We start from the raw sequence: 20,079 nt of genomic DNA on the forward strand, positions 1-20,079 counted from the left end.
GGGGGGGGGGCCCAGGATTGACAAAGGAGCAGGTCCAAGATTTTTTAAATTATTGTTTTAGGGAGCATTTAGAGGTGGGTAGATTAGAAACAGTTTTGGTGGTTAGAGGTAAGGAGTTCCACTTTTTTTTTTTTTTTTTGCTACTGAGTATGAGTATAGGCTTTGTCCAGGAGATTTATTCAGTTTATTTATGGTAAGAAATTGTTTTTTTCTTCTGATCTAAGAGTTTTTTTAGGGAAATACATGTCAATTAAAGGGGTAAACGCTGGGCAGGCTAATGGTTTGTGTATGATTTTATATATTGTTTTAAGTTTGATGTAGGAGAGTTGGATGGGGAGTTCCAGCCAGCTAAGGGTAGGCAGGGCCTTACTGTGATGGGTAAATGAGGATGAATTAGTAGCAAACTTGGAAATTTTTTGTAGCATCTTTCAAGTTTGTTTTTATGGAGACTTGTAAATTGTTTGGAATTGATGCTTCATACAGTAGAGAGAGCAGAAGGTAACATTTATCTACATTAATTTTTGTGGGTCTGCTCATGAAATGGTTGTTTCTGTAAAGCATGCCTAGTTTTTGATGGGATTTCTTGATATTGCTTAGGATGTGAAGGTCAAATGTAAGATTATCAGTTTGGTATGGTGAACTAATTTAATTTCAGTGTCATTTAATGAGAAGATTTTGAAAGATGTCCTGTTAGGAGTGTGAATTTTTGGGATAAAGAGGAGGAGTTTGGTTTATGTTTGGGTGAAATAGGAGTTTTGCTCTTATAAGCCACGTTACAATATGGATGACAGCTTGTTGAGCGATTTCTTGGAGGTGAGTTAAAAGTCTATGAAGAGCAGATGATGAGTCATCTGCATATTGAATCAAGGTACCCCTCACAAAAATATGAATGTAGGTTATTGATAATGATACTGAACAGTAGAGGGCCAAGGATGGGTCCTTGTGGGACTCCTGCTGAAGTGGAAAGGTATGCTGAGATGGATCCTTGCCATTTTACAGTTTATTGCCTCTTGGCAAGGTAGCTAGAGAACCTTTGAATTGATGGAGATGATAGACCCAGGATGGATAGCTGATTGAAGAGTTTACTGTGAGAAATTATATCAAAGACTTTTGACAGATCTAGAAATACTGCAGATACAAGTTTATTTGAGTTTCACGCCTTATTGACTGTATCTGTAAATCATAGTAATGCAGTGAAGTTGTCGTGGTCTGGTTGAAATCCATGTTTGGCAATTAGCTTATTTTGTACGGGATAGTGGAGAAATTGTTCATATATACATCTTTCAAGGATTTTAGAAAGTGGAGACAGGTTGGCTATGGGATGGAAATTTGTAATGTCAGTGGAATTGCCTCCTTTATGTAAGGGGATAATATGGGCCATTTTTTATAAGTTAGGAATACAAGATTATAAGAATGCTGATTGGGAATGCTATTGCAACTACAGCTAGATTTAGGGATTCCAGGGGACGGTTGTCAGCTGATGAGGAGCAAAGCTTTAGTTTATGTAAAAACTTTTTTATGAGAGTTCTAGAAACTGGATGAAATGTAAACTGGGTGGAAATGTCTGCATGTGCATTGGATAGGTTGCAGTTAGGTGAGTTTTATGAAAGAAATGTGCTAGGGTCTAAGGAAGAGGATGCTAGCTGTACAGAAGGGGATGTGTTAGGTGAGTTTGAGGTTAAGATGGATATGCATCCTATGAAGTATGTTTTGAAACAGGTAGCTATTTGAAGAGAGGGAATGTCTAGGCAAGAGCTGGGATCCTTTTTTTGTACCTGGGTTGTTGAGATAGGGGGTCTATATTACGGCATTGAAACACCAAACTATCGAACACCTCAATGCCAATAAGTATTCAGCAATCACTTCCACGACTCGCTGAATACTTCAAGGGGGAAGATGTAGTTGGCCAGTTACACAATGTTGCCCTTTTCTCCACTGTAGTGCAATCTCGGAGTTGGTATATTTAGTTAGAGGGGGTGTGGGGGGCACAGACCCCCACATCGGAGGGTATGGGGGGCACAGACCCCACATGGGTGGGTTTGGTTTAAGTAGAATTAGTTCCATTGCATTGCAGGGCAAGTACTTATTTGCCCAACAAGTATTCAGTGAATTGCGGAAGTGAATTTCACTGAATACTTGTTGGTGTTGAGGTGTTCGATGTTACGGCATTTCAACGTTGTAATATAGACCCGAGAAAGGGTATGGTAGACCAGAATTTATTAGGATTGTTTTTATGGCCATCTTGTAGAGGAGTATAATAAGACTTTATCTCAATTAACTTGTTTCTTGACTTGATTTTGTAACTGTCTGAATATGTGTCTATTTTTTGTCATTTTTTAGTAGTTTTCCCAGTTAATCCATGCTTTGTTTCTGTTTTTCATAAGGAGTTTGCATTGGCTGGTCAGCCATGGGGTATGGCTGTTTTTAACTCTTTCATAATCTGTGGGGCTAAAGTCTTAAGAATATTTGGTAGTGCTGCATTGAAGTATTCAACTGCATCATTTAAGGGAAGTCTTTTTAGGCTGGACCAGTTAAATGCTTTCAGAGCATCAGTAAAAGGCTCTTTGGAGAAATTGGAGAGATTATGGGTAGTTTTGAGCTAATATTCCTTTGTTAGTTGTGTAATACTTCTGTGGGTATAAGTTGGTCAGTTAGTGTATCAGGCAGTGTACCTGAAGAAGTAAAATTAGCTGGACTGGTAACCAGGATCTCATCCAGGATAGATTATTGGGAGTTATTTTGCCATATCTTGTTGGTGTATTCATAAGCTGAGTGAATCCAAAGATGCCTATGCTGTTGACTGCCGAATTTGTGGATAAGGACTGCCAGTCAATGTTTACATCACCCAACAGGATAATGTCATTTGTGATAGTATAATATATTTTTAAGTATTGGAATGTTCTGTCCTGGGGATATATATAGAACAGCAATGCATATGCTCTTGGCTCTGTTTTAGTAATTTTATTTATTGTTTTATTTATTTAACATTTGTTAAACAGGGAAGTCTGACTAGGACACAGCTTATTTTCAGCGGAGGCCCGGGGAGAAACGCTCCAAAGCATGTCTTTACAAAGTGGGAGGAAACCAGAGTACCCTGAGCAAACCCATGTAAACGCAGGGAGAACATGCAGACTCCACACAGAAGGCACTCCAGCCAAGAATCAAAATGGAGAACCTCTTGCTGTGAGGTGACAATGTTAACTGCTGCACCACTGCTCCGCCAAATCAACAGGAATGAGATTAGGATTTCTGCTTTTCTATAATTTGGGATTGTGCCTGTATAAGGAGTTACTTTGATCATATTTGGGAAGACTATAGCTATTCCTCCTGCTTTTTTAATTTGCTCTATTGTGCCTTATAATATTATAACCAGGGGGTAGTGTTTCAGCATCTTTTATTTCAGTCTTTTATTTCAGACTTTAGCCATGTCTCTGTTGTGACTAGGATGTCTGGGTCGTGTTGGATAATCCAGACATGAAAATATGTGATTTTGTTGCATATGCTTCTAATGTTTAGAGTGACTATTTTTAAACTTTTAGGGTATATTTGGTTTGGTGTGTGAATGGGACCTGGGTTGGGTGGATGTGACCACACTGATACATTGTGACTGACCTGTCTTAGTATTTTAGGGTTACAACAGTGGAACTAAGTGATAGGAAGTAAGCTTGAAGAGATTTTTGAGTAGCTAATGGGACAATGGTTGATAGGGGAGGATGAAATAATGGTTGAGGTCTGCTTATTTATTATTACTACTGGTGGAGATGTTAGGCATGTGACAAGGAAGCTGAATAAGGTAATAGAGGAGGTAAACAGCATGGTTATTGTTGTAAACATCTTAACAGTATGGTGCAGTGAGGTAAACAGCAGCAAAAGTGCGGATTATAGGTGAGTTTTCATGTGGAGGGAGCAGATTTAGATTATTGAAGCAATTTAGAAGTAGGTGGAGATGGTATAAGAACAATTGGTGATTGGATAGTGCAGTTAAGTACAATATAGGAGGATGAGTGGAGAAGGTGGAGTAAATGAGGTATAAGTGTAGATGTAGTAGGGTGGGTGGGAATTGGGGGTAGGGTAGGGAAGTGGAGTGGGTTGGCCCACAGTGGAGTAAGTACCAGGAAAACAATCTATTAAACTGCAGCAAGACAGGACAGTAAGACAGACTGCTAGATTGCTGTTAACATACACATAAGTTAACTGCAACAGGTATTGCAGTGACTTTGGCTTAAAGTGAGGCTAGAGTAGTTGGAGAGCTACTGAGATGAGGGGAGGACAACTCAAGTACTTCAACAGACTGCAGTTACTCCATCCTCAACAGATGGTTTGCCACCAAATACAATCAGTGAGGAAGAATGTTTATGGATACAAAGACATGGTCTTTGAGCTCTAAATACCTGATGCGAGTCACAGCATTTAATTTTATTGTTAATGGCTTTCATTGACTTAGACTGCTAGAGTAGAAATGCTAAAGTGTTAATTTAGTTTCACCTTCAGCAGTATAAGACCTGTGGGTGGGGATGTCCCTTCACTTATTAAACACTACAGTACAGAACACACTGTTGCAGAAGTGAGGGAAAACTATTGTTTAATTTGATTTTTGGAAACTGCCTTACATAGATTTTAACTGACAGTATTATTATTTTGCACTTATGCAACCAAAGGTGGAATTCAGCTGTAGAAGTTCCTTTGGTAGTGTGATTATGTTAACTTTTGTAGCAGCAATTGTTAGACATACTATGTACTCAGTACAACGGGAGACCGAGATTAAAAAAAGGATTGTTTAATGGATGAACTGGATAGATAAAGTACTATTTGTCTCAACTCTGCTGCATTAATCAGTGTTTGGCCAACATACGTTGTGCACTATATTTCACAGCTGTGCATGTCTTCTATACAGCCTTTAAACAGGAAAATAAGGAAGCTAAAAGGAGATATGTCTAGGTGTGTATGTTTAGGTTTACTACAATGGAGGCTTTCACAGTTTAGAAGAAGAGATGGAAAATAAAGTAGCTAACAAGAAATATGTGTTGGTATGCAATTTTGGAGCTACTGAGATGGAGGTTAACCGATTGTAGAAAAGTAGGCTTGTTAACAATGCACATCTCTGAGTCATATTTTTACAATGCAGCGCAACTCTACCAAAGGAAGCAGAAAGCTTTCCGCTGCTCTAGTTAACATTTATGAATAAAAGCGGCTGACACACACAGTCTTTAAAATTTGATTTTTCACACAAACACACACACAAAACTGGCAAAGGCTGGCACAAATTTAGCTATGCCCCTTCTACCCAGACTATAAAGTAGTTACTGCCACTAGACACTCCAAAGCCAGCTACTCTAAGGTTCTTACAAGGGTACCCAATTATACTGAATGAAATTAATATTAACACAAACTGTAGTGTTTGACCAATGCAGTAAGGCTTTCAGGGGTGGCCACAGTGTCACCAAATAGGTAATGTCCTCTCAAAGTTTAAAATGCTCTCTAAACAGAAAGGCACAATAAAAGGTTTAAATATACTTAATGATAAATAATAAAAGAATGTGAAAGTACTAAACATCTATTTACAATAAACACCAAAATTTCAATCACATGAAATATTAAAATAACACGGACTAATAGATTCACTCAAATACAGAAAAACAGGACTTAACTAATCTCACTATATTTTCTTGACTGATCTAAAGAATTAGTATTTCCTGGCCACTTACTAGAGCAAGGCAAGATGAAGTAGGTGAGGGGTTCTTCCTTCCAAAAATGCAGAGTGCTTTGAGACTTCTCTCTCATTTGGTATTAAAACATCATTTTGTCTTAGGTTACAGAATGACATCACATACATCTGGTCATTTGACTTCTGGTTTCTATGCTACCCCAACTGCTAGAAAATGAACCAGAATTTAGCACATATGTGTTACCATACACACAGACAGAGCTTTGTTCAGATGTGTTATAGGCATTTGGAAGCTATAAATCACTTCCACTCTTCCGACAGGAGCTATTAACCATCCCCTGGCACAGACATTTAGTTTCCGGTTGCAATCAGAACTGTAAACATAACCAGCCTTAGGCACAGGTCAACTAGGCGCCCGCCTAGGGGCACTTTTCCAGCGTTTATTTGGCATAGGTAGAGCACGATGGGGGCACCAAGTGGTGTGAGGGGGCGCCGTAGAACCCTTTTCCTGGGGCACCAATTGAGCTAAGGCCGCTCCTGGCTGTAAGATAATTTAATTTCTTACCATTTTTCAAAGTTAGACTGGAGTGCCTTCTGTGTGGAGTCTGCATGTCCTCCCCACGGTCGAGTAGCGTTCGAAAGACATGTGTGAATGGGCGTCCCTTCGTTTAAAGTTGGATGTCGGGCTGGCACCTCGGCACTGTAAAAATAGACTGCCAATCATTACTGGACCGGAGTTCCGCTGTGGCGACCCCTAACCGGGAAAAGCCGAAAGAAAAACAACTATTTTTCAAAGTTAGCTGAACTGAGATTAACATCTTCTCTCCCAGTTTCCTCTGTTAAAACATATAATCAGTTAGAGTACAGTCAGGACCCACTGTTGGTACATTTTTCAACATAAGCATCTGTATAAATCAATGTTATATACAAATAACATATAATTCTTTACAAACATCCCCTGCCCTACGTCTGACATAGCTAGCAGTACTCACATAGTCAAAGGGTCGCTGCTTGAATATATGCTCAAACTGCATTATATCTGCTGCGGGTCTGCCTTAGGTCAAGGGGTGCCCTAGGCAAAAAGGCTCCACAACTCCCCTCCCCCCAACCTGGTGATCCCATCCCAGTCTAGTTACACCATCCCGACTACTGTATAAGTGCCCCTGCTAGAGCGGCACCCTACGCGGCCGCCTAGTTAGCCTATGCCTAAGGTCGGCTATCTGCACCCCCAAAATATGGTAACCCTAAAACAAGTGGGAGACAGCACTTTGCAAACATTACATACAGCAGCTAGTACTAACACAGTCAGAACTAAACTACTAAACAGAATGTGTTAATAATCACAAAGGCGATCAAACAAATGAAATATTAACACACATCGAGTAACGATAAGAAAAAAACTTCAAGTCACCATAACTATTTACTCGCCATGCAAATCTCAGCTGTACAACTATAGAAAGCAAGAATGATATAAACAGGTGCCACGCTGCTGCTGCGGTGCTTTCTGGGATGCTGGCGGTATCCCTTCGTGGGGTGGTAACTTTCCAGTTATCAGTTAGCGCGGCCTTAGTGGAGGTCCTGCTGGAGGGGTTATAAAGTGGTGAACGGTGAGATTTTTTTTTTCATTCTGTGCATTGTTGTAGTAATTGTCATTGTATTGTAACTGTGTAAATGTTTAATGAGTACATTAAGAGTAGTTTGGTTTGTGAGAAGTCTCTTTCACTTATTTATATTATGGAACTACTCTGTAGTTCAAACGTGCATATTTTTGTTTTTTAATGAAGGGATAGTTTATGGTGTAAAGATTGACTTTTTTTTTAAATTTTTGTTTGTTTTTTTCACCGCCTTTATGATTTTTTTAATTTTTGGCAACTTTGTGGCACATAGTTGAAACTTGACAAACTTGTAACTAGTTGTAGCGCTCAGCTGTTGGGTGTGGACTGTGGAGGGAAACCGGAAATTATGAATCCATCAGTTTGCATTCTTTGGATTGTTGTAGTATCAGCAGCGGTAGTAGAATTGTATAATAAGTTGGAAAGAGAGTGATGAATTTGAAGTGCGATTGTTTGCTTGGGTTTTACCCTTCATATGGTTAGCTTGGCATTTTTACCAGCTTTTATATCTTTGTGACTTTCTTTCCTTGTTGAAGTCTAATTATGTTGGGCTTTGACGTTTTGGTTGGCAACAGTTTTCCTTTATGTATTTACGGTGAATTTTATGCGGTTGAATTTGGTTCAACTTAAGGAATTGCTTTGAATCTGTTGTTGTGAATTGTACGCTGTGTTCCTCGCTGTGCAAGTTTATCAGGGTTCTGCAGAACCTTCTTTTAACTACTGACACAATATCCAAAGGTGTAACTGACATTTTTTTGCATATCGTTTCTGTCCATAAAATATCTTAAATATGTCCGTCTTGCACCCCCCTTTTCATATTATTGAAGAGCTCTGTAGGTTTATTGCTAATCTCCTTGCTGTAACAGTTGTATTTCCTTGCGGGGGGGGGGGTGTTAAAAACTGAAAATTGGATTATTTTCTATGAAACAGCCCTCGCTTGCTTCATGACAAGTTGGGAGTAGTTTTTGTGATGTGCAAACGGTAATTCTGTAACAGTGTTTCACAATATTACGATATTCTAATTTTGAGTGTTTTCTTCGACTTAAAAATGCACTCTGTAGGAATATATTTTTCAGTGATCAGTGGCTTTTTTCATACATTGGTTAGAGAATGACAGATGCTCCGAACCGGGAAAATAGCTGCAACTACTTGTTTAAAGAAAATTCATACAGCTGTCTCCATATTTGCAGCAAGTAAACTTAATCTTAATGTAATTAGAATTACTATAGCAAGCAGAAGTGCTGTTTAGAATTACACTGGCGGTTACTCAATGGATTCTACTGAAAAAGCTGATTTAGGACATCGCAGTTCTTGGTCACTGATAGAGGTTTAGACGGTTGTTTATGAACGATGCACCACCTTATTGCCTCCCATCGTATGAGTAAACTGCCTGACAGGCTAGTGCACTGACACCGTTATTTATCGAGAAAGTTGTTCAAATTCTCTTTTTAAAAGGTTAATAGACGGTCCTTGATAAACTGATTAGTCAATGCAGTGGACGTCTAGATTTTTTTTTTTTTTGTGGGAAGAGGTAGTATTGGTTGGATTTTTTTTATTTGACATTTGTTTACTAGGAAGATCAGACGGGACAAAAGCCATTTTTTCAGCGGAGGCTTGGGGAGAAAAGCTTCAAAACAAGTTAAGTCACACGATATTTACAAGGTATAATAGTTGAACTTCCAAGAGACACCTGATATACATAGAAGTATTTAAAAAAAGAAAATATGTAAGCGTCAACTATTACATAAAATATAAAATAATTTTTGTCCTAAAATCTCAGGACATTTGCCATTTTACAATTTTTGCCAGGACACAACTGCTCAGAGGAGGGACTGTCCCCAGTGGACAGGTGGTAACTATGTATTCTCGATTTTTAAAAGGCCAAGAAGAATGGACAATGGTGCATTTACCAACTCAAGCTTTATTGACCGGTCAACATACATACAATGCAATGCCACAACTTCCTGTCTACATAGCCTTTATATCATGCCGCGTTCCCGCCCCCACAGAACGCCTTCTGTGCAAGACAACCCAGTCCATTAGATCGCCCCACATCTCCTTTCATAAGGCCCCTTTTCACTTAGCGCAAACCCAGATCTATTCAATTTGCTCCCACTTTCTGACTTGGTACATTGACACCAATGCTCACTTAGCCACATTCAGATTACTATAAACCCCCAGACATTGTTATTTCTGCCTGGAACTTCACCAGATCCAAAGCGGTCCGTTATTAATAATAACTCTTCCAGATCTGGTCCTCACCACATCCGGAGTCCGAGGTTCGAGAATACATGCAAGATGGCAGAGCCTCTTCGACCTTACTTGGCATTCCCGACACTGAGGGTTTGGTTCACAGTCAGGCTCAGGTAAGGAATCAAATGCCACCGCAGCGGTTTAGCCGCTGCAGTCCCATGTGACGCGTCAACCTTGAAGACCTCGTGAGCAATGGTTTTGATCACCCATACCTGGGGTCTTCAGATCTGTCACCCACACCTGATCACCAGGCACCACATTCCCCCAACTGGCCTGGCCCGATGGCGTCTGTTGTAGATTTAGCCATTGCTCGCCCTCTTCTCCCCTCTTTCCCCTGAGCCTTCTCCAATCAGGCAGGCAGGGTCCAACTGTGGGAGGGAAATCCCGGGAGAGGAAGTCATGGCGTCGTCCCATAAGAAGTTCCGCGGGCAGCGGCGATTCTTCACCGTCTGCACCGAAACTGAGGTCCATTATCAGACACAAGTGATACCATGAAAAAGATTTTAGGTGGATGATGACCACGCCGTTGGATGGTATGGTTCAACAGTCTCGACTTTCAATTCAAACAATTGCCATGGACGGTCAGGGTATGCGTTGGAAGGAGGTTCTCTCTGAGATGCCATCTTAAGACCTATCTGTTGGCTAAGCTGACAGGCTCTGGCTTTGCACTTAATGCCTTGATGTCCCTCAAAGGATCTGGCCAGTAGTTCTTCAGTAAAGGTTTGGAGGAAGGATGGCTTCACCTGCATATGCATTAACTCTGTTTCCTCGGGGTTAGCCTGGTTTTACCACCCACAGTGATTTCGAAAACTGCATCAGCCTCATGAGACCAAGGGTTTATGCTCTTTTCAACCTGGGCATGTCGTTTTGCCTCTTTTAAATCATTAAATGCCTTCTCTGATCCCACCCCAGTACCAGCTGATGAGGCCTGATTCACCATGCCCAGGAAACTTCTGAGTTCTCATGGCCCACTCGACAGGTCACATTTCTCTATATTCAATACCAGCTTCTTCCAGCCTCTTAAGTACTGCAACATCGTCTATGTGACACCCTCTAGTCCTTCAATGACCTCTGCCATCATCGTTCTCCTCCGACAAAGGAATTTGCCAAAATCCCACCAAGACTCTGCTCAAGTCTACACAGTCTCAGCCTGTTACTGTCTTTCTTTGGGACTACCACCATGCCTGCACGCCTCCATCCTCTTTAGCTCCTCTTTCTTTCCCCATCAATGGCAGTGCATAGGTGTGCCCTGTACACAATCCAGAATGGTTCCCGAAGAACCCTGTTCATTACTCTGCACTGCCTTGAACTGTCGGCAAACCCACCTGTAACGGTGAACTGTCACACCTCAAGGCCGCTGCTTCTTAACCTCCTCCGACTGTCTTTTCCATCTGCATCCAATTCTATCCCGTAATTGCAGTGTTCGGCTAAGCATGCAAAAGGCAGTACAAAAGCATCAACAGTCTCATTCAGTTCTTGTTTCCTCATATTAAATTCCATTGCACGTTCACACAATGTTCTTTCAAACCGGTATCCAGAACTTTTCAAACCCTCTTCACTTTAGCACTACTCCTGGTGCTCTGCCTCGGTCAGCTGAGGCCTCTCAAAACGCTATCTGCCTCATCGCCTATGCAGTATATATAGTGTCCCCCTGGTTCCTCTGCTGGAGGCGGTTGGCCTGGCCTGCCGAACTGCTCAAACCGGGCGTATCACCGTGTCCATTGTCAGCACTCCCAAGCACAGCCACAGCACTTCACTGCCATGACATTTCTTTACCTTAAAAAGAAAGAAGGCGAGACAATAACAATTGTGCAGTTGGTACTCAAAGACAACTCAACGGTCCAGTCCTTGTGCAACACAGTACCACAACTTCCTGTCTAGCAGCCGCATCATGCCCCACGTTCCCCCGCCCCCACAGAACACTAGCTACGGCAAGACAACCCAGTCCATTGAATACACCACAGTAACCCTACGTAAGCGTCAATCTTGTACATTCAAGGATAATACAGATCTTGCGATACATTTAGATTACAGAATGGCGTGTTCTAGGCAGGCATGACATTTGAATTGTATATACAAACTTCGTCAAAGGTATTGTAAAATGTTATTTTATGTAGCAGTTTATTTGCAGAGGAAGGAAAAAAGGCTTTGTATTAGAACATTACCCCACCGTGATTTTCGCGCAGGAATGGGCGTGACCTACGTGATTGACAAGGCAAACCCATGTTATGTTGCATGCAAAATAAAGCTGACTGACAAGCCATGCAGATTATCCAACGACCAGTTGAATATTCCATCTGTGACCGTTTGTTTCCTTTATTGAAAAACCGCCATTCCAATCTAGTTATTGTGTTTATCCTTTAATTAGAAGATGTAAGGACAAGTTCAAGCATTAGCGGGAGAGAAGGGCAGTTATGTACCCAGTACCTAGTTAAACCGTCACATAATTTTGTGCTTTAAATTGCTTTTGCGGGGGGGCACCTTTCTTAACAAAACATTTGCGCTTCAGATTGCTTTTGCGGGGGGTGGGGACAAGCCCCCCTGCACCCCCTACGTTTTTTAACCATGACTATCAGCTGCTATGCAAGTTGAGAAAATGGAGGGATTTAGGGTTGCCATCTTTTCAAATGCCCAAAGTGGGACATTCTGGTACAAACGTCAGATTTTGCAGGGCAAAACATACCCACGGCCAGTACAAAGGACAGAACTTCACTTTTTGGCCTAAATAAAAGCTTATTCTTGCAGCATTTTAGTTGCTTGTTCTGTTTCTTATCGCATTTAGATGTTTTAGATACAGGATAACTGTTTTATGCAACTATTACATAAAATATAGGAAATATGTTTGTCCTAAAATCTCAGGACATTTTCCATTTTTTCGATTTCTTTGCAGGACACAACTGCCCAAAGAGGGACTGTCCATCACAAAGTGGGACAGGTGGTAACTGTAGAGGTATTGTCCTGTAGCTCATTTATGGTGTGTGAGGTTGCTATGTGAGGTTGCTAACAGTGTTTTTCCATGAGCTATAACTGTTTGTAAAGTAAGTTTTACACAGAAGTAAAACTGCTGCTTTCTACTCCACCAGAGCGTGGAAATGTGTTTTGTATGAAAGAACACGAGCTGCTTATGTCCCTGTCTTATCCATTTTCATTGCATTGTATTTATTAAGTAATCACTGCAGAGTGAATGGGATAGAATTGCAGATGCACTTGCTAGACTGTACTTTTGCAAACTATATTCAATTTCGTTTTATGTATGCTGCACTTGCTAGAGTCTAGTTTTGTAAAATATATTAAATTCCAGATTCAACTACACTGTTATCCATATTCTGTTTGGCGATGACTATCTCATGTTTATTCATAGTAAGACTAGCAATTACAGGGAAACGTAGAGTAGTGGGTGGGTTTTGGGTGGTCCTTGCTACTGCACCTCTGGTGGGGAAATGTAATAATACAAAACCGGAAGACATTTGAAGGAGAAAATAGGTGGTGTGTAAGTTAAGGCAAGAGCTGTGCTAAAGGGAGAGGGTGTTACCAGTTGTATGGTACAAGGAGGAGGAAACAGTGTGTATGGTTAAGAGGAAGTGGAGTTGAAGATAGGGGGAATATAAGGGTGAGAGAATTGTTAGGAAGTATAGAGATGTGACAGGTGTGATAGTATAGAGTGGGACACTGGGTACGAACGAATATGGTAAAAATGTCAGAAGAGGTGATGGTTACTGTGAGAGTGAGTGAAAGTAAAGAGGCCATGGTGTTCATCCAGGAGTTGAGCAAGAGCAGAGGAAGGCGTCTGCTAAGTGATTCTTGAGCAGATTTTTAAACTGCCAGGCATTTTTTTTCGCATTTCCCCATCCTAGAGATATGGTTGGGAGTATAGCGAATCTCCGAAACTGTTTAGATTTAGTAACTTGTGACAGAGTTTTGTGAAAAGATCTTGAGTCTGTTTTATTGGACTAGAGCTATAGTAGGTTTTGCTGGACACCCGTCCGGTTGGTATATCATGGTATAGGCAGTTTTGAGTTGAGTGAAGGTTAAGAGATTGGGTAGCTAGCCAGTTTAGTTGACAGAGTGTACTGCAGTGGTGGGATCTGTAAGATGAGTTATTGGCAAATGTAGTCAGGCTTCAAGGTTTAATTAGGTTTGTTTTCCTGAGGTTAGTGAAGATTGGAGAGACACGTACCACGGTAGGTAGTAGGTGATGTCGATAAGTGCATTAAGAAGATGTTGGGACTTCGGTGTGCTTTAAGTAGTTTATTGTATACAAATGCATTAGGATGGGTGTCAGAAACATAAATTCAAATGAACTATCTAACTAAATACTTGCATATTGTCACTCTGGCTGCTCACTCAAAATGCCACTCTTGCTTGCATGTGCTGACTCGCTGGAAATTGTAAAGGTATATCACACACTTGACTAAAGGTGGGTGAATACATCTTTGTAGAATTTTGGATAGTGGTAAAATTGCTATTGGCCTGTAATTGGAGATCTGTGAAGAGCTACCCCTTTATGAAGTGGGATGATGTAGGATATTTTCCGTATTTTGGGAACATTGTTCTTAGAGCAGTTGATTACTATAGAGAGAGACTATAGCAGCAGCAGCCAAGTTTGTGTAGCATTTTTTTTTGATGGTGCTGGTTTGGATGGGCTTGAAGGATAAGACAAGAGGTTTCCTCAGTTCTGTGGGTATGGTTAAGGGAGCTGCTCTGTCACTTTTGGCTATTGATAGTATGGCGTTAGTAAAGTAAGTAAAGTAGTGGGCTATACTATAGCATTATTTTGGCTAGTGTTTAGGTTAGTTCAGGAGGAGTGTCCAGCTGTGATTTTTGTTTATGCAGATTGAGATTTTTTATCTTTGTTTTGGTATTTTTTTGGTATTTGTAAGTTTGGTAAGTCTTTTTCTATTTTTTCTTTTTTTTTTTTTTTTTTTTTTTTTATTAATTAGTTGCAGTAATAGTGGTTTAATTAGTCAGTTTTTTGTTGTGTTGATACAGTGTCAGGCTTTATCTGGTCTTGTGAGTAACTGGTGTGTCTTGTTTGGATGGACTGTTCTAGTAGATTGGACAGTTCTAGGTATTAGTAGGTAAAGTATTATGCTATAATATATAGCACCACTGCAAGACCTAGACCTAGAAAACATTTTAATAGAAAATTAAGCCAAGGTGGCATTTTTTTTTTGTATTTTATGTTTTTTTCTTTGTCCAATATGTCCACTCCAATATTACATAATTTGCAGTCTAAGCCTACTCTTTGCCTAAGTTTTGCTCTTCCCTTTCCATTAATTTCATTTATTTCTATTGTTCCAATTTCTTCTTATTTCTTTGTTTCTTTCTCTTTCTCTTTTGTCTTCTCCGCCGGTTTCTACTTCTTCAATATTCAGTACTTCATTTTGGTTTCCATTTTCTAGTAACTGTCTTTTTTTTTTTGGGCAGCCAATGGCAACAAACATAATGCCTTACTATGCTTCTCTTTACCTTCACTACCAGGGATTGGTATCCGCTGCGGTGGTTGTGCTGCGGTAGTGTTGTCGCCTCACAGTAAGACGTTGTCCTGTTCGATTCTCAGCTAGAGCGTCTTCTGTGTGGAGACATGCGTGAATGGGCGTACCTTCAGGCTAGCAACTCGGCACGTAAAAATATACTGCTACTCATTAGCGGACAAGAGTTCCGCTGTGGCGACCCCTAACCGGGAAAAGCCAAAAGACACAACAACAACCAGGGATCAGTATCGGTGTGTAGGCAATATCTAACTGTAGTCTACACTTTTGATCTCTTGCCAGTATCTTTCTTCTCCAGTTATTTTCTACCAATACCTATGTTACTTTGCCAACTTTCTCCAGTAAGGTTCTTGGCTATTTTCTGTACTCTTACTTGTAGTCATCCCGATTGGCAATCTCCTTTGTCCGTTGTGCAGTTGACATAGTTCTAGAATAATTTCTGCTAATATGGACATTATCAAGGCTAAAATGAGACTTTGCAAGAAAAGTTGGTTAGGATTTATTTTGCTGATGTGATATTTGGAATGATAAAAACAGCTCCTTTGTTCTAAGTGACAGTGGGGGGGGGGGGGTGAGACTAAGTGTGTGTGGGTAGTTTACTTTTGGATTTAATATACTGTGTTATTTGTGAGTTTTGATATAAAAATGATACTTTAAGGACCCATTACTCTTGCCAGTAAATGGCCACCTGCACTACCATGAAGGCAGATTAGACCTTTGTTTAACATCTCAAAAGGAAGGCACAGGGAGTGCAGTATGCCTTCCTCTGTTTCACTGCCGTGTTTGTAATTGGAAAAATGAATCCGGACACCTGTGGTGGGAGTAAGGCGCTCAGCCTTCTGATGTTTTCATTTTTTTGGTCATACATCTTAAACACTTGCTGCAGTTTTTCTTCGGTGTAAGACTACATCCCTCATTGGGGAGAGAAAGTTTGCTAGCATCTTGTTCCTTCATTGGTGATTTAAACAGTGGAATGCTGCCTTCCCCAAGGATGATATTTAGTGACAGTTTCCCTAATTCTACATCTGCATGCATACACTCTCCTAAATGATATGTTGGCCAGGATTCATAAGAGAGTTTAGCACATACACTTGCATAACTTGCATAAAGCAGACATGAGCAATCGGGTAGGTACATGTTGCATAAGTAGGCAGTCTGCTGCACTTGGAGAGCATACAAGGCAGAATGGAAAAGTCTCAAAAATCATCTTTGTGGTGCAGAAGAAGGGATGCAGAGGGTATGGTAGTATCATTCTGCTTTGTGCAAAAAATGCAAGAACATGTACTATGGTTACAGCAGGTAGTGCAGATTCACACCTGTTGTGGCAGGCTGCCAGGTGCCATGTAGGAACTACAGCTAGTGTATATTAGTTCTCTTACCTGGTACCCTGACAGGTGAACACTGTATTTGATAGAAAAGAGGGTAAATACTAGCAGAGGTGCAAACAGAAGGACAACTGGCCAAAACCCCTTGTATTTGATGGGGAGAACAGCTGGGTTAGTAAAAACCGCTGTATAGTTAAACGCCACCTGTAGACGCACAACATTTTATGTCTTCATCTTCACAAATGATTCCAGAAGGTTTTGTTTTAGCATAATTTAGTGTGCTGCACACCTAAATAACAGCTCTGCATTGTATTTATTTATTTATTTGCTGTCCAGTTGAGTAACAGTGACATTTGTGTTGAAATCTGCTACAGACAGTATGCCTACTCGCTGTACACTGTCTCCATAATTGTATCAGAACATGGGGACAGATTAAATGGAAACGGGGAATTATTGGGCAGTTGCTCAGAATGCAATAAATACAAACATGCTCATTAGACCTCATACATATAGCTCCCACTGAAGTAAGTTTAAAACTACATATTTTAGAACCAGAAAGCCCACTTTACATGATGAGTGTAATTGCAAAAAATAAATAAATAAATTCGCTTGATCTTTAGAAGATCAGAACAAGTTGATAGATGGCTAGCCTTTTCCATATGATGAAATTTCCAGCCTCTCCTTTTTAACCTCCTCTACATTTTTGTTGTAGATAGTGTACCTGCCCATGTAAAAACTCTGGCATGTAAGTTCTGAATATGTTTGAGACTAAAAATGTATTTCCCCTAATTCTAGGCACATCAGTTTTTGTTTTCCAATGTAACCACAAAATTTAGTTATGTATAATTCAAATTAGCTTGTTTGTATGTACTTTATTGCTTAATGTCTGTTTCATAACTGCATGCTTTTATTTTATGTGCAACTGGCTTTTCAGACCATTCCTCTTTGGTTAACCAGTGAAATTTCATTGTAAACTTGGATGTAGTTTCAGGCTGCAGGTTCGGTGTTGCTGAGGGGAAAGCATCCACTCCAGAGTCACTGTGCTGTTTGGGCAGAGTGTGGTAGCCGCTTAAGGCCAAATATTAGATCATGCAGGTTTACAGACTGATAAGCCAACTAAAAAAAAATCCAAGCAAGAAATCCATAGGGTGGTGCTTCTCCAAGAGGAGGCTTTTGCACAGCTTCCAGAACAAAGCTCATAGTCCTGATTTGTCTTCAGAGGGTTCAAAAGTTGAACTAGCACTACATTACAAGAGGGATAGGTTGACGAGCCCAAGCCAAGGCAGTGTCCTAAGGGAAGTACATGGAAGAGGTGGGATGATTATACCATCTGATGTAAATCTTCATTAATTTCTTACGATTAGGACTTTGGTTCCATCCTCGGAGCCAACACGGCCCATTCACAAGCCCGCGCCAGCCAAAAAAGCTCTCAAGCTAAATCCTACCCATAGTGCCCCTCTTCCAGTCTCTCAAGGTCTTGTTTGCTGTGTTCCCTACAAGACGTGTCAAGCCAGCGCTCTCAAAGCTAAGTGTCTTTCAGTATCTCAAATTCCTTAGTTCAACTTTTTTCCCTTGTAGTTGTTTCTTTTTTTCGCTAATCTTCCTACCCCCCCCTCTACCTCTGGTAGTAAAAGTACCATCGTTGGTACACACCCTCCTATCTACCCTTGTGGGTAGGCCTTCCTTCCTTTTCTTTCCGTTGGTTAAAAAAAATTATATATATTTACTTTTTCCTGTACTTTTCTTTACTGTGTAGAACTTGTAGTATAGTGTTTAATGTGTTACTGTTGGTTAGTCTCTTGGCCTTTGATATTAGTGTTGCCATAATGTCTGAAAAGAAGACGGTTCCAGGTTTCAAACAGTGTGTTAAATGTGGGCGAAAAATGCCCAACTCTCTGACAACCACGCCTGGTGTGTATATTGGTTCGGTGTTGATCATTTACAGGCACCATGTGGAAAGCAAGAATAAACTTATTCTTAAGGGCCTACTAAAGACCCCTTTTTCGGAGGCGGTCTCTGAGGCGGAGGTCTCACCACCTCCTTCCAAAGAAAAATCTGGCTCTAAGAAAAAGAGAAGCCACTTGGTTCCAGTCTCTCCCTCCTCTAAGGAGCTGAAGTGGCCGCTACTTACTTCGGTGCAGGCCTCCTTGGACAACACTTCAGAACCAGGGACTCAAAACCATTCCCTCGGTGCCATCAACAACCTCTGAACAAGGACCCTTTGCTGTGACTATATCGGTACCGAATACCTTCACGGTTCCATCCTCTGTGCCCAAGACCTAATATTTACCAAGGACAATATATTCTCTTATTTATGAACCATCAATAGGGCAGCAGTTACAGCCCTTTTCTGGACAGACCGGGCTCTCTCCTCAGCAGCATCTATCAGATCCACCAGGAGCCTGTCAGAAATAGATGTAGTGAGGCTTGTCGATCAGCTCCCAACAGCTAGGGATCTGCCAACTCCTGCTTCTCTCCCACCAGAAGTCGAAGCCCTTTCAGTTTATTCCCCAGTTTATCCTCCAGACCTCAGAGCCCTGGGTACCGATGGTCTCTGCCATGGTTACGACTATGATGTGTTCCTGCTCTGCACTGGAATCCCTTTGCACCAAACTCCAGTTGGAGCTGGTCCATCCCAGGGATCATGACCGGGCTGCTGGCACCATGGCCCCTAGTTCAGCACTTATTTGCCATGGTGCCATCTACTGCTCTGGTAGTTGAGACAGTTTGCAGTTCTTTTGGGGCTCCTATCCTTGGGGGTGGGTTCGCCAGAGCAGGGTGTGACCCCAGTTCCAAGGTTGTCCTCAGTTCTGGGCTCCCGTCCCTCCTTGGATGACCTGCTTTCCAGGTGATGGAGGGGGCCTTTGCTTCTGCGAGTGTACAGTTGGCACCCACCGCATCGGAACCACTCCCTCCCTCTAGTATGCAGCTGACAGCCTCATACACAAGGACTTCAAGCATGGGAACAGCAAGACTCCCTGCCTAAGGCAACCCTCTCTCCGGAATCCTCTTCAGAAGAACCACCCCGGAAGAAAGCGTGCACAAGGAAGCACTTAGATTCCCAGGAGGAATCTGTCACCAAAGATAAGCGACTACAATGAGGGAGAAGGGTCCTCATGGTCTCCGTTGGAAGACTTCTCATTTGGAGACATTATCGAGATCCTCAAGTAGAGGGGAGACTGGTGGAAGTCTTCCAACCCTTCTTCAGAGGAGTCTGTATTCTTGCAAGCTTTTCGTGATTGACTGTCTACTTCCTGGCTGATCCTACCTGCAGATGAGTTAATTAAACTTATCGTGCCGCATGCCTGGAAGGCTCCAGACAATGTCTAATCAATTCCCCGGAGGCTTGACAACATTCTTTCACCCTCAGAAGACCAACCTCACTGGTCCAAGCATCTAGTCGTGGATTCCATGGTCATGGTGGCAGTCACAAAAGGAGAACTTGTAGAGGATAGTTCAGCTGTCCATCCCCCAAACGGGCAGTCTTGGACTTTGGACAGACTAGGGAAATGAAGCTTTTTCTTCATCGACCTTTGCCATTCGGTCCCTGAATTATATGGCACATTTTACTTGCCCCCAAAGAGATTTTATTTCAGAACTCTCAGCCTCTTTGGCTGGAGTACTGCCTAATGAGGTACAAGATAAAGTTGCCTCTCAGCTTGCTACCCTTGAGTCCATTTCTAATTCCTCTATGCTGTTGATTGCTCACACAACCGAAGGGCCAACTTGAG

General features: G+C 41.4%; 2 protein-coding genes across 3 annotated transcripts in view; both read left to right on the forward strand.

The window, feature by feature from the left end:
* LOC122800350 (cell division control protein 45 homolog) overlaps positions 1-7,711 on the forward strand; it is a 35,777-nt gene extending 28,066 nt beyond the window's left edge. The window contains exon 4 of the mRNA XM_044069799.1: positions 7,553-7,711. Within this exon, the coding sequence (XP_043925734.1) occupies positions 7,553-7,711 (159 nt within the window). The remainder of the gene's footprint in view (positions 1-7,552) is intronic.
* Positions 7,179-20,079, forward strand: part of SEPTIN2 (septin 2) — a 1,307,428-nt gene continuing 1,294,527 nt past the window's right edge. For both annotated transcript variants that reach the window (XM_044068783.1, XM_044068784.1), the window contains exon 1: positions 7,179-7,272. The gene's annotated coding sequence lies outside the window, so the exon portion shown is untranslated. The remainder of the gene's footprint in view (positions 7,273-20,079) is intronic.

Source organism: Protopterus annectens, chromosome 4.part0 (genome assembly GCF_019279795.1).
Source record: "Protopterus annectens isolate FY-2018-M chromosome 4.part0, PAN1.0, whole genome shotgun sequence".
NCBI classification, from domain to species: Eukaryota; Metazoa; Chordata; order Ceratodontiformes; family Protopteridae; genus Protopterus; species Protopterus annectens.